This window comes from Polistes dominula, unplaced genomic scaffold, assembly GCF_049000335.1.
Source record: "Polistes dominula isolate Pdom_NZ unplaced genomic scaffold, Pdom_raw_medaka contig_11, whole genome shotgun sequence".
NCBI lineage: Eukaryota > Metazoa > Arthropoda > Insecta > Hymenoptera > Vespidae > Polistes > Polistes dominula.
In genome coordinates, this window is record NW_028301154.1 from 2595041 (window position 1) to 2612341 (window position 17301).

Genomic DNA, 17301 nt, shown 5'->3' on the forward strand with positions numbered 1-17301 from the left:
ATAAATTTAAAAATAAAACAAAAATAAAGTCAAAAGAAATCCATCAATGTTCTGCTATCCTAATTTTTAAGCAAACAAGAAAAATAGGGATTAATATATATATATATATATAGAGAGAGAGAGAGAGAGAGAGTTTTATATTATATATAATTTTAGTATTTTTATATTATATACATATTTATTTATTTATTTATTATATTATATATTATATGTTATATTATTTTTATATTATATATAATTAAGGTATTTTTATATTACATACACATTTATTATTTTAGTATTTTATATTACGTACACATTTATTAATTAATTAATTTATTTATTACATTATATTACATTATTTTATATTTTATATATTATTTATTATATTATTTTTATATTATATATAATTAAGGTATTTTTATATTACAAACACATTTATTAATTTAGTATTTTATATTATGTACACATTTATTAATTTAGTATTTTATATTACGTACACATTTAATAATTAATTAATTAATTAATTTATTTATTTATTTATTTATTACATTATATTACATTATTTTCTATTATATATTATTTGTGTGTTTTATATTATTTTTATATTATTTATTTTATATTATTTTTATATTATATATAATTAAGGGGGTTACTTTTATATTATATACACATTTATTAATTTAGTATTTTATATTACGTACACATTTAATAATTAATTAATTAATTTATTTATTTATTTATTTATTTATTACATTATATTACATTATTTTATATTATATATTATTTGTGTGTTTTATATTATTTTTATATTATATACAATTTAAGTATTATTATATTATATACACATTTATTAATTTAGCATTTTAATATACGTTTTATATACACATTTATCAACTGATTTATTTATTATATTATTTTGATATAATATAAAAAAAAAAAATATAAAAAAAAGAAAAAAGATGAAAAAAAAAAGAAAAAGAAACGTCTGACAAGTATTGTATAACAGTGTTGGTTAGAAAGGCGTGATGTCATTCATAAGATTTTAACGGTACAATCCTGATTACATACTCACAAGGCAAGCCTCTTAATAGGATTTACGGACGCGGAAAGAGGACTGCTATTCCCTTGCCCTTTCCCCCCCCCCACCTTCCCTATAACCACCTTTCCACCCACCCTTTTTACAATCATTCTACTCATCCTACTCCTTTTACAGCATCTCTAACTTTCTTTTATTCTTTTGCTTTGATTTTCTTTTATTTTATCAACTTTTTTCTTTTCTTTTTCGGTATCATCATTTTGAACTGAATTTTTTCTTAAAAGTTTCATAATACTGTTACCTTTGTTCCTATATCTATATCTATATATATATATATGTGTGTGTGTGTGTGTGTTAAAACGTCATGAAGGAGAATATTCGGAACGATCGAACGATTCTTTCTGTCCGACTTCCTTAATTGGCCTGTAACATTGCTGACTTCCTAGACGTCTATTTAATAGTCTGAACCTTTCCATTACGAATATTCTGACAGTTATTGATGATGCATAGGCATATAGAAATATACATAGATAAAAAGATAGATATATATATATATATATATATATATTACATAGTTTAGATATATTACTAACCAAAAATTGTTCAACATATCCTCCTATCTTTTAGAATATATAAAGAAAAAATAATAAAAAAAAAAAAAAAAGTAAAAACATACACATTAGGTTGAGTCAAAAAAGGTTGCTAGACATCTTAAAACAATTCTCACCAAATATGAGCTCTTAATTTTAATAGGAAGGTCCTCCTCCGCATCGCAGTTTTTTTATTTTTTTTTCTCAGTCCAATAGAATAAAATTCATACCTCGTTATTAATTGATTGTAGAGAAAAATGTTCTAGACGAATTTTGTAGGAAATTTAATGCTCTACAAAAAAGGTATCCTAGATTTTTTTCATAAACCTCACCATTTGAATGATATTGAAGACTTAAGTATGATTATTTTATTTTAAGACTTAAGTTAAGATTATTTTAATTTCATTTTTTTTGTTTATGAATTTTATAACTTGACAATAAATGATTATTATAAAATGCGCAATACAAATTTTAGTAGGAAATTAATTGCTCTATAAAAATGGTGTCTTATGTTTTGGCGATTAAATTAACCGTTCAAAAGATATTCAGAGAGACAGAAATCAGTACACATGAAAGTTTGATGGAATTCAGAGACAGAAATCAGTATACATGAAAGTTTGATGATGAATATCTTTTGAACGGTTAATTTAATCGCCAAAACATAAGACACCATTTTTATAGAGCAGTTAATTTCCTACAAAATTCATCTAGAATATTTTTCTGTACAATCAATTAATGATGAGTTATGAATTTTATTCTATTGGACTGAGAAAAAAAAGAAAAAAAAACTGCGATGCGGAGGATCTTTCTATTAAGGGGACCTTCTACTCTGCAATTTAAAAAAATTTTTTTTTTTTTTTTTACATTTTTCGAATGTATATATATGTAGAAATATTGTGTTAAAATTTCAGAAAGATCCGATGTCTCTAACTACATTTTTGGTGCCTGAACGTAACTACCTCCGCTTTCCTGAAAGGACCGCTTTCCTGAGCGTTCGGCGCGCACGGACGACTCTTATCTTGTTCAATCCCTTTCTCTTTCATTGTTTATTCAAGCAGTTTTTTTTATTGTAATCTGTATAATCAGCCGGTAATGGGCCGATAATAAATGCCGGTAATGGGCCGATAATAAATGCCGGTAATGGGCCGATAATAACTGCCGGTAATGGGCCGATAATAAATGCCGGTAATGGGCCGATAATAAATGCCGGTAATGGGCCGATAATAAATGCCGGTAATGGGACGATAATAAATGCCGGTAATGGGCCGATAATAAATACCGGTAATGGGTCGATAATAAATGCCGGTAATGGGCCGATAATAAATGCCGGTAATGGGCCGATAATAAATGCCGGTAATGGGCCGATAATAAATGCCGGTAATGGGCCAATGATAACTACCATTACTTTTATGTTTCAGGTAAGCCATTCTCAAGTTCTGATGGAGCTACCAAAGCACTAAAGTTTTAAGGTGTTTTTTTATACTACTGTTTTTGCAATAAAAAATTAATTAAAATGAAAAAATAAAAATTCATTTATATAGTTTAAGACTCAATTTAACAAACCCAACAACTTTTAGATCGATATCTTTTATAGTTTTCTTGGAAAAAATTCGCGAAATAGCCTTTTTTTTAGGTGCTCAGAGTAGAAGGTCTGAAAATGAAGAGCTCATATTTGGTAAAAAATTTTTTTAAGGTGTCTAGCAACCCATTTTTCCGTAGCACTTGTAAAAAAAGAAAATAATTGATTTTTTTTTTGACCCACCCTAATAATACACATATATATTGCATATAGAATGCACGTGAATTTCTATGCAACTACCAATCATCTGCAAAACAATGAAATAAAACTATTATTAGGTGGTTCGAAATGTCGGAATGTCGTTTCGTTTTTTTTCCGTTTGTAAAAATAAAGATAATTTTTGCTTCGACGTTAAACCTTAAACCTTAAACCTTTTCAAGTAGATAATAAATAGTAGAAATTTGATAAATTAAACCTCTCATGTGTTACTATTTGTCGATTTGCATGAACTAATGCAACTTTATTGGGTCAGGACAAAAAAAAACGAAACGACTTTTCAAACCCACCTGAATAGATTAAAAAAACGAATAAATAAAATTCATTTTAATTTATTTTATCAAGAAACAAGGATGTTTCGTAGATAAGAAAAAAACGACATTTTTTTTATTGTTTATTTTCTGCTCGAAATGTAAAAGAAAAGAAAAGAAAAGAAAAGAAAAGGAAAAAAAAGGAAAGAAAGAAAAAAAAAAACCATTAACATTTTCTTTTTTTTTAACATAAGTTATTTTTATCTTGAAAATAAAATAAAAATGTTTTAAGAATAATTTGAACTAACTCTAAGTAAGGTAAAACTTATCGGTGTTCAAGTATAAATATATTTATTTGTATTATCTAAAATTGATAAGAAAAGTAAGTCATTTAAAAAAAAAAAAAAAAAAAAAAAAAACTAGTCAACCGTAAAGTATTTAACATTATTATTATTATTATTATTATTATTATTATTATTATTATTGTTGTTATCATTATGTTACTTAGTTTAGTAATTGAGTATATTTGAAAAAGAAAATGTCTTTTTTTCTTTTTCTTTTTTTTTTGAAAAATTCTTTGGCGAAAGTCACTCAACGTAGAAGAAAAACATGAGGAACGAAACAAGAAGACGGTGAAAACCGGTTTATCCCCCTGCAAGAATAACCTAACAGACCACCGACCACTATACACTGATTCCTTTTCGTATATATATATACCTGTATTTATGTATAATACATTTGATATAGGACCTACTATGATAAATGATCTATCTATTCTATGATTGTAATCTTTATAAAAATTTCATTTGAAATTTACCATTGTTCTAGTAAAAATGATTTACATAAAAAAATTCTGTTTAAAAATAAAACAAACAATGGATGTAAATGTTTGATAAATTTCTACACGATTTATTAATAATAATAATAATAATAATAATAATAATAATGAAATAATTGAATAAAATAAAAGATAAATAATTATGATTTATGTATAGTAATGATAATAGAAAAAGTTTTACTTTCCGATAATTCCGTAGGGTCTTTCCGATAAGTCCGTAGGGTCTTTCCGATAAGTCCGTAGGATCTTTCCGATAAGTCCGTAGGGTCTTACCGATAAGTCCGTAGGGTCTTTCCGATAATTAGAGAGGTTTTTTCCGAAAAGTAGTAAGGTTTTTTCCGAAAAGTAGTGAGTTATTTTCCGAAAAGTAGTGAGTTATTTTCCGAAAAGTAGTGAGTTATTTTTCGAAAAGTAGTGAGGTTTTTTCCGAAAAGTAGTGAGGTTTTTTCCGAATAGTTTTTAATAAGTTTTACTTTCCGATAAGTCCGTTGGGTCTTTCCGATAATTCCGTAGGGTCTTTCCGATAAGTCCGTAGGGTCTTAGCATAGCATAAAGAGGAGACCGAGAATAGGAAAAACTGTATAGCTATATTCCATGTCATTGCCTCGCAGTCTAAAACCTATGTTTGTCTCTTTTTTCTCTCATTATTTAGTATGGCAAACGTTTCATAGCTTCGTTACATAGCTCCGTTTCCTTCCGTTTATTTACTTTTCAGATGACTCCCATTCTAAAAGAAGTTTTCACTTCAAAATAATCGATTTAAAATATGAGATCTAAATTTACTATACAATGTAATCTACGTATAAATGATTCGATAATTCTTAGAATAATGATTTGAAATTTGTGATTAAAATTACATGTGTTGTTTCTTTTCTGTGGGCAGTTTATACTAACCACGCCAACAACACACTTCACCTGGGTGAAATAATCAATAAGAAACGTTACCATCGTGGTCAGGCGTGCATAAGCACCGCCCCAACGTGACCGTCGTCGTCGCTTGGCTACCTTAAGTGTGGACAACAAATCAAGAAAGATCAATTGGCAAATAACAACACAATTTTTCATTCAAATAAAACTCGAAAATTGATACAACAATTAAATCCACCAACAGATCGAACATAAAAATGCACAAGAAGAATATTTTTTCTTGATAAATATTATATTAATTAATTGAAACGACACAACAACAAAATACGCGAACACCGAATATACAAATGAATAATTGAATATCAATATAATGAAATTTTACAATTAATAAATTAATTAATTAATTATTCAATTAAATGATCCAACAATTATTTGAATATCAAATTTAAAAAACAATATTACGAAAAAAAAAAAACAAAAAACAATGTAAAAGTTAGATGCTATGCGTGTGTATGTGTGTGTGTATGTATGTATTAGGTGCAGTGACCTCAAACGAGCATCTCGTACACGCAAACTAACACACACACACACACTAATAACATATATATGTATATATATAAAGAAGACAAAGTACATTCATATATGTAGTAGTAATCCAGTGGATAGTCCGGTGCCCATTGGTAAGAGTCATCGTCTGGACGGTTGACATACGAACACTTTCCGAGAGACTTAAACGCGTGAGAATTTGAAAAGAAGGGGAAACCAGAACAAAGGCATCTTGTACGTTCATTGTCTTATATAAAAAAGTGACACCAACGTTTCTTAACACACACACACACACACACAGACACATACACACGAAAATCTCTTCACCCTTTTTCATCTTCCAACTTAACGATCATCTCAAAGTCTCGGATCAACCCCCTCACAACAAAAGAAACAAAAGTTTGTTCAAAAAAAAAAAATCAACTGTATCAGTGTTGGTGTAAAAATAAAACAGTTAACTAAAACACAGTTAGGTTTAATGAAAAAAAAAAAAAAAAAAAAGGAAAGGATTTTTCAAAGTAGTTTCTTAACGCCCTGCCCAGTGGGTGTATCGAACGATTACGCAAAAAGAAAAAAGAAAAGAACAAAAAAAAATGGAATCAGGCAGACAAGTGTCAGGCTTGGATGAACAAGGACTGTTGTTACAATCAACTCGTTAACTTGATTTTCGCTTCCGGCAAATCTAACAATAAAGGTGGGGCCCACGGAAAGTTAAGAAAGATGATTGAACAAACCTAACTAAAGTTCATTCAAGAAGAACACAAGATGAAAATTTGGAAGAACAAAAAACAAACTAATTAACCAATCTAAGTAACATCTTACATAATTGTTATATGCTTATTAAATGCATTTCTTTGAAATAAAATTTATATGTTTTATTAAATAAATAAATAAATAAATAAAAATAAATGTTAATAAAATATAGTATTGATTATTTTGATAATAGATTGATAAACAACCAAATTAATAAGTAATCTAATAATAAGTAACATCTTACATAATTGTTATATGCTTAATAAATGCATCTCTTTGAAATAAAATTTATATGTTTTATTGAATAAATAAATAAATAAAAATATTAATAAAATATAATATTTAATATTTGGAACAAAAAGATTGATAAAAAACACAATTAATAACTAATCTAATAATAAGTAACATCTTACATAATTGTGATATGCTTAATAAATGCATCTCTTTGAAATAAAATTTATATGTTTTATTGAATAAATAAATAAATAAAAATATTAATAAAATATAATATTTAATATTTGGAACAAAAAGATTGATAAAAAACACAATTAATAACTAATCTAATAATAAGTAACATCTTACATAATTGTGATATGCTTAATAAATGCATCTCTTTGAAATAAAATTTATAAGTTTTATTGAATAAATAAATAAATAAAAATATTAATAAAATAATATTTAATATTTGGAACAAAAAGATTGATAAAAAACACAATTAATAACTAATCTAATAATAAGTAACATCTTACATAATTGTGATATGCTTAATAAATGCATCTCTTTGAAATAAAATTTATATGTTTTATTAAATAAATAAATAAATAAAAATATTAATAAAATATAATATTTAATATTTTGCAAAAAAAAAATTGATAAACAACCAAATTAATAACTAATCTAATGATAAATGGCATCTTACATAATTGTGAAATGCTAATCATCTCTTTGAAATAAAATTTATATGTTTTATTGAATAAATAAATAAATAAAAATAAATGTTAATAAAATAAATTATTTAATATTTTGCAAAAAAAAATTGATAAACAACCAAATTAATAACTAATCTAATGATAAATAGCATCTTACATAATTGTGAAATGTTAATCATCTCTTTGAAATATAAAATTTATATGTTTTATTGAATAACACAAGATAAAAGTAAACATCGATAAAACATAAAATTTATTATTTTGAGAAAAAATATTTCTATAATAAAAATCACTCGATTAGTGCATTTATCATCTTGATTATTCCGAAGATTAAATCGCATTGAAACGTTGGAAAACTCGTTTGATGTTCCAACGCTTATCATCCTACACGTGAATTTAAACGGATAATTCTAACACCGTATATATTTACAGGATTTACAACATTATACTTGAGAAGAAGAAGAAGAAGAAGAAGAAGAAGAAGGATAAGAGGAAGAGAAGAACGAACGAACTATCCGCCTACATTCGAAGAAAATCTCTTGAATTTCATTGAAAGATATATGTGCAAAATAGTAGAAGAAGAAGAAGAAGTGTTCTTGAACTAAAACACCTTGACTTATTTTCTCAAGTAAATGTTCTCAATTGATCATCGATAAACACCATACTCTTTTACGTATATAAAAATAAACATTAATTATATATCTATAAATAAATAAATAAATAATAATAATAATAATAGACAAATTAATGGACTGTTAGTGAAACAATGATCAACTGTATACTACTAGACACGTGCAATTAAGTAATAATTATTAATAATAATTTATTATTAACATTGAGTACATATATAGAACGTGTGTACGAGGATAAGAAGATTTTTTTGTCTATTGTTTACGATATTGTTTACGAGATATTTTTAAAAATATTGTCGGATGAAAACGTGTAAAGATAACGTACTCTGATAACGTTATTGTTCTAGAAAATATTATTATTTTAATAATATCATTTAATATATCGGTTTATCCAAAAAATTAGTGCCGATTTTTTATAACAGGTTTTTATATAAAATAATATAATATTTGTAATTTATTTAAAATAAAATTACCTATATAGAAAACATAGATTTTAATATATATATATATATTATATTAGATAATATAATATATAAAATATATTTGCAATTTATTCAAAAAATAATTACTGATATAGAAAACTACACACTACCTAATATTGGTTCCCGTTTAAACCAATATTATAAATGTATATATCTTATTGAAATCATATTCTATAATGCAATAAAATAAAAAAAAATACAAAGAAACAATATAAATACCTCCTGGAGGTAGCGCGTTGCGAGCTGGTCGCCGTGCTTGCTGGTGAACCGTTGGAAGAGCTGGAGCAGGTCGTGGTTCCGGATGATCCGGTTGCGTCGCTTCCGGTAGTGGTTGATGTAACACTGCTTTGTACAGAAGAAGTAGTGTCTCTTAGGGCGTTTGAAATACACCTGGTGGACCTGGTGGAAGGAGTAGCAACGCTGATGATAGGAGAAGTAGTAGGGTTGTTCGACGAGGTGGTAGAATTATTGGTTACAGCGCAGCCGTGTTGTCGTCCTGGTCGTCCACCGCCACCACCACCACCACCACCACCACTAGCACTACCACTAGAACTACCACTACCACCACCACTACCACCACTAACGTTATTAGAATTCGTATTAGAATTATTCCCAACGTTGTTACGATTAACAGCTGGTGCACTAGATGGTCTCAGATGATGACCCGAAGTACCATTGGTTTGGGCAGCTAAAATTTCCGGTGCAACCAATGCGATATCTGGCAATGAATTTGGCGCCGAAACTATTGCCGATCTCCGATTGGTCGTTGGTTCCACGTTCCTCTGTTGTCTATGTTCTACTGTTCCTTCTGGTAATCTCAAATGACGTAGTCGTCTCATGGAGGCGCGAATCCATGAATTCGTAACGCGATTGCTATTACTGTTACTGTTACTGTTATTATTGTTGTTGTTGTTGTTGTTACTGTTGGTATTTGATTCGAGATCGTTGTTCGTATCGTTATAACGGGACTCCGTTTCGATCTCATCGTTAGTTCCATTAATATTAACGAATATATTGTTGTTATTGTTATTTTGATTATCAACGTTATCTGATCTTGAATGATTATCGATTAAGGATTTGGTTGTGGCCGTCGTTGACGACACGGTGACGACGGACATCGCTGCACTGCGACTCGTTTCCTCAAGCCGATCCTCGGTTTCGCGCCTGCGTTCTGTCGACTTCTCCGTAACCGAGGACGACGTGTTTCTCCCCACCAATTCGAATCTCTCATTGGCCGGTGAACCCGCGCCGTGCTTGGACGTACCCGATGCCCGCAGGTTCTCCACTTCCTCTAACCACGACCAATCGACTTCTGAACAATCCGAACAAGCCTCCTCCGATCTAATCGTTGATTCCTCATCCGGTCTTTTTCTGTAAACAACAAACATGTTATCTTTGACTTCATTTCATTGACCACAATTTCGTACGGCAAAAATCTTGTTAAAAAAAAAATATAAAACATTGACTGTCAAACATATTTAAAGATATTTATTATCCTTGCCCTAGGTGCCAAAGGTTTTATTTTAACCTTTTAGGTAATCTGTTGAATTTTATGTGAAACTGTTTCTCTATACGATAGAGTTCAGAGTTCAGAGTTCATGTTTTCTACTTGAGTACATTGAAATAAAATATTTAAATGATTAAATGATCATTTATCTTGAAAATATATTTGCATATACTTAAACTTTCTACCCCCATTTTTGGTTCTTAAGAGTTTATGGCATTATTATACTAAACGCACGTGCCACACTTCGAGGAACCCTCTGAGAGGTCTTTGCCATGAGGGATCCACGCTTGTCGCGCACGAGCCCGGTCTAACACAACTTCCGGTTACCGATTCCACAACGGGAGAAGGACGATAGAAAGTGTTCGCAATTCCAGTGGGTCTCCTAACTACGCATTTCCGGTTGGTTCCGTTCTATCATTTTTTTTTTTATTTCTTTTCTTTTTTTTTTTTATTTCTTTTCTTTTTTTTTTTATTTCAAAGAATATTACTTTTGGTTTGTTACTTTTTAACTAATTTTTTTTTTGAATTCTATCAATTTATCTAGAGTTATGTTAAGTTTGAAAATAAAATATAATTGGTGGTAATGAACAAAATCAATTGTATATAATTTTTTATAAGAAAATTTATATTAATTTTATTATTAATTATTATTATTATTATTATTATTATTAATTAATAATATAATATTAATTAATATTATATTATTAATTTATTAAATATAAATATTATTATATAAATAAATTTATTTAATAATATATAAATTATATATTATTATATTATTATTAAATATATATATATATATATATATATATATTATTTTATTTTATTTATTTTATACTATTATAATAATACAAATTAATTCTTACAAAAAATTGTACAATTAAGATTTTTTGTATATATATATATATATAAAATAATAATTATCTTGTAATGCATAACAACGAATGAACGAAAAAAAAGAAAAAAGAATAAAGATTGTCGTCATAGAAATGCAAATCTAAATAAATTGCAAACTACGAGTAATTGCATAATCAATGTATTAACAGCAGGTATATATTATTCGAACTATCGGAAAACGATAATAAATAATCTAACAAAGATGAAATTGTGCGTAAATTATTCTAATTAAGTTGAATAATAATAACTGTTGGACGATCTACATCTCAATTAATCAACAAAATGTGTCTCATATTTTTCAATTTTCAATGACATTTTTTTGATTTAATTATTTAATCGTTTTTTTTTTTTTTTTTAACGAACAAATCAAATATATATATATATATTTTTTTTTTTACAGTAACGAGAGGATTTTACCGTGAACCGTGAACAAAATATTTGTGAAAAGCAGTGATTTAGATCGAACGAACTTTGTTATTAGAAATAAAAACCGTTAGAGAAATATACAAGATAGAGAGAGAGAGAGAGAGAGAGAGAGAGAGAAAGAAAAAAAAGAGAGAACCTTTATTTCCTGTATTTTGTAAAACACGCATATGTATACATTTGCATGTATTATTAGTTAAGATATAACAACTGTGTGGTTAGACCAGCAAGAGTGAAACCTTTTTTTTTTTTTTTTTCCTCTTTTATATTTTCCTTATCAACGAGAACTGCCTACCCTCTCTTTGATAAGTCGTTCTCGTTTCATGATTGCCAACAACACCAACAACAACACCAACAACAACTGTTCGAACTAAACTCATAAACATACACACATGTTCAAAGACTCTATCATTTTTTTCTTTTTTTTATTCCATTCATGACGTTGCAAAAATAATCAACAATTATACGTTTACTTCATTTGCATTATTTTTACATTGCACAATAATTTATTTATTTATTTATTTATTTTTACTTTAAACCCTCCCTCCTACATCCTGAAGAAAAAATTCCATTTTATTTGTCCATATAAAAAAATGTGTCGAAATATAATAAATTTCAAATAATAATAATAATAATAATAATAATAATAATACAATGATTTGTTAATATGAAAATAAAATGGATGAAGACGTAAGAGTAAAGAAAAATTCATGAAATTGTCTTAACTATACTAAGTGAAAGTGTCATAATAGATTATTGCAATAGATGGATACGAAGTGTTAGAATTTTTCATTTTGATGAGTCATGAATTGTAATAGAAAAATTTTGTTTATTCAAACAATTCATTCATTTTTGTTTGTTTTTTTTTTGTTTTCTTTCTATTTTTAATTTTCATTCAAATAATTTGTAGAGATCAGATGATCAACGATTGTTGTTACCGTACATACAGGCTCGTTTTGTGGAAGATACCAGAACGATTTGAAATAGTTTGCACGCTCGTTAAGTCTCGAGCCTTTGTAAAATACTTCCGGCATAAAATTATACTTTTCAGTCAACGTACTGTTCTAACTTCTTACATGTAAGTATTCTTACATTCTTACCAATTAGAAATATTTTATTTAATAGATGTATTAAAATATATATATATATATGTCTCTTAATATATATCTTAATATATCTATTATATATAAATATAATATATATAAATAAATCTATATAAATATAATATATATAAATAAATATATATAAATATAATATTATATATTATATTACATAATAATATATATAATATTATATATATATTATATAATATATATATATATTATTATTATTATTAATTAATATTATAATATTAATAATTTATATAATAATATATATATTATTATATATATATTATTTATATTTATATAATAATATTATAATATTAATATTATATAATAATAATATTATATTATTATTATTAATTAATAATATAATATTATTATTATTATATAATATATATATATATATATATTATTATTATATAATATTATATATATAATATTATATATTATATAATATTATATATATATTATATATATTTATATATATTTATAATATATATAAATATACTATATATTATTTTTTATATTATATATTATATTATTTATATATATTATAATATATTATTATTAATATATATATATAATCATCATCATATTTTTAACCCCTTGAGTACTGAATTTATATATATATATATATATAAATATATATAAATAAAAACAAAATGGAAATATTTATATATTTATAATAGATGACGACAAGTCTCACTCGTCAAATGTACCCAAACAGGTTAATAATTCAAATATAGAATCTAGTGTTAAAAAGTATAATTGAAAAAAAAAAACACACACACACAAAAGAATAATTCTCTTACCCAATAAAAAATCCAACAACTGGTTCACAATATTGAGCAGCTTCTTCCAGACTAAGAGATCTGTTGATTCTACCAATATCCTTAGAACCATGTCCTTTCGTTCCTTCTGCCCATGATTTACGATTGGTCATACTGAAAGATCTTCTTTTGCTATCTCGTGTAAAAACACTTTCATCTTGTGCACGTCTCTTATACTTGTCCCCAAGTTTAAGATCAAAATCAACGAAACATGAATTGCCAACTGCATTCCCAGAACAAGAGGATACTTCGTAAAGGGAAGATTCGAATGCTGGATTATCAAGTTGTATGTCATCGTAATTATCGGTATTTCTTCTACGACGATTGTCCACTGAAACAACGGAGGATTCAAATTTGTCGATTAATGGTCTGGCAGGTGATGAAATCGACATGTTTGATCCAACAACGTCGTCATATCGATTGCAATCACTTTGATCCTCGTTATTGTCCTCTTCGTGTTCAGTGAGAAAATCAAACGCATTGTTGATTTGTTGAGTTACAAATGTTTCATCCTCGTTATTAGATAAAATGTTTTCAGAATTATTAGCATGATCTACAATGTCACGATGATCTTGTATGATTCCTGAACAAGTTCTCCTGATAACCGGTTCGAGGTTTCTCGTTATGTCACGTATCCTTTTAATTGTATCCGAAGAGACAACGTCAATTCGTTTCCGGATTGGTACAACCTGATCATGGCCCAAGGTTACCAAGACATCACCGTTATCACTATCGTTCTTAACTTGTTCCTGTTTCACGGTCAGGGACAACTTCTGTTCTAACTTAGGTGGACAAACGTCCAATAAATGTTCCTGTTCCTCTGGTGTTGGATCATTTATTGATACTCTTGCCAAACATAAATCATTACCAAGATCTATCAAATCTTGATCTTCCGTTGACGCCATTTTTCTAGGATTTCTACCTGAAACTAAAATTAATATTATATTATATAATAATATATATTATATTATATTATAAATTAGATTATTTTATTTATATTACAATTTTATTTATATTATATATTAAATATATTTTTACTATATATTTTATATTATATATATTTTATATATATTTTAATTATATTATATTATAATTAAATTATAAATAAATAAATATATATATATATATATATATATATATATATATATATATATATATATATACTACTATATATTTATATATTAGTATATATTAATTATATATACTTATTATTAATTGTATAATTATATTAACTAACATTTTTATTACAATTTTTATTTTATATATATTTTTTTATATACAAATTTTTAGTATATATATATATATATGTATATATATATATACATATATACTATATATATTTTTTTTTATATTACAACTATACATTTATATTACAATTTTATTTATATTATATATAAAATATATTTACACTATATATTTTATTATATATATATTTAATTATATTATACTATAATTAAATTATAAATAAATAAATAAAAATATATATATATTTATATATATTTATATATACTATTATATATTAATATATATTAATTATATATACTTATTATTAATTGTATAATTATATTAACTAACATTTTTTTATTTAGTAATTTTATTTATTCATTACAATCGATCAAAGTAATATTTTCATTTAACAATTTGTCTTGGTGTCAACCTAAAAACGTAAAAAAAAAAAAAAAAAAATAATAAAAAAATAAATAAAAAAAAAAAACACCCAAGATACCAAGAAATGAAGATATGCAATTTTAATGTGACTCACCAAATTGTTGTAAAAATTTAACGATAACATTGACGAAGTAAGAATCATTTATACTTGACAAAAACATATTGAAATTATTTAGGAGAATAATTTTGTCGATAGTGCTTCGAATAATATCTGATCCTAACTAACTAACTAACTAACTAACTAACTAACGTAACTGGTAGAAACAATTCTTATCTAATTATTCGTCGTATCATTCATATTGTTTAGAAACTATTATGAAAGATGTGTTAACAAACTAATTAGTAACAATTATCTTATAGAGAAATGATTCAGAATTAACTATAATACTTTATTATCGTATTATTTCGTAATATGTTATGGTTGTTATAGTATTATTTTAAATTCATATGAAAATTTTCAAAAAAAAAAAAAAACAAAACAAATTTAACTTTTGGATGGGTGATGATGAGATGATTAAAAGTGGTTTCTAAACTTTTTCTTTTTTTTCTTTTTTTTTTCTTCTTCATGCATTTTTATAGTTCTCATTTGAAAATATTGCAACAACTGAATATATATATATATATATATATGCTCGTAAAATTAATATTTCACTTTTATTTATATTAAAATTAATGATAGAATATTTTCAAACAAATGTAGATAGAAAAAAAAACTGATGATATGATTAAAAGTGTTTTCTAAACTTTTTCTTTTTTTTTTTCTTCTTCTTCATGCATTTTTATAGTTCTCATTTGAAAATATTGCAACAACTGAATATATATGCTCGTAAAATTAATATTTCACTTTTATTTATATTAAAATTAATGATAGAATATTTTCGAACAAATGTAGATAGAAAAAAAAGAAAAAAAAATAATGTAGATAGAAAACAAATGTCAGTGCAGCATTTTTTCTTTGATTACATTCTAAGAAATGGTCGCTGATCCCACGCCTCTCGAAAGAATGCACTTACGTTGCACTGGATTATTACTCTTCCTAATGCACTTCTTCCTTATCCGGGTTACAACTTGGAGTTCATCGAATCTCTCATGAAAATTTGTATCTACGAATTCATTCATTCAATTCTAATTCTTTTGACTAACTTTTCATTAGAAAATATATATTTGAATAAATAATAATAATAAAAGATGGTGTATTCCGTACCATTTATGTTTTGCATTTGATCTTTAATTTTTGTTTAAAAATTATTCATTAAAATTATTAATAAATAAATAGAAATAAAAAGCAAACAAATAATTAATTTAATTTAAAAAAAAAAATTTAATTTTATTAATAATTTAATAAATAATTTATATTTAGTAATTTATATATATATATAATTTTTTCTTTATATATTTTTTATATATTTATATATAACAATTTATATATATATAATAATTATTATAAATATATTATATATAATAATATAATACTAATATAATATATAATATATAATATAATATTATATATATATTATATAATATATATTAATTATATATAATATATATATATATATATATATATATATATATATATATATATATAACAATTTATATATATAATTAATAAATAATAATAATATTATTATATTATATATTATATATAATAATATAATACTAATATAATATATAATATATAATATAAATATATATATATATATATATATATATATAACAATTTATATATATAATTAATAAATAATAATAATATTATTATATTATATATTATATATAAATAATAATATATATAAAATATATATATAAAGAATTTATTATTCTTTTCAACCAAACACCTAATACTAATATCATATTTGTATTCTAATCGAATAACTCTAACATAAGAAATAACTTGACCTTGAGATTAGTAGGCATGTACAAAGAAGACAAAAGTATTTTTATTTATATATATATATATATATAATTGAAATTTTTTTTTCTATTTTGTTTTTTGAACCGAAAATTTCTTGAAGTTCGTCTTTCCATGGAAAAGAGAAAAAAAGAAATATGCACAAGTATAAAATATCGAATGGAAAAAAAAAATATATATATATATATATATATGGACAACAGGTTGCAACCAGAAAAGAGGATCGTATTTCGAGATCATAGTGATCGATTTTCTTGGATAAATAT

General features: G+C 25.0%; 1 protein-coding gene across 1 annotated transcript in view; it reads right to left on the reverse strand.

Moving 5' to 3' along the window:
• LOC107072804 (bedraggled) overlaps positions 1-17301 on the reverse strand; it is a 49837-nt gene that overhangs the window by 29034 nt on the left and 3502 nt on the right. The window contains 2 exon segments of the mRNA XM_015333037.2: positions 8921-10072; positions 13444-14389. Coding sequence (XP_015188523.2) covers positions 8921-10072; positions 13444-14366 — 2075 coding nt within the window. The 5' untranslated portion in view covers positions 14367-14389.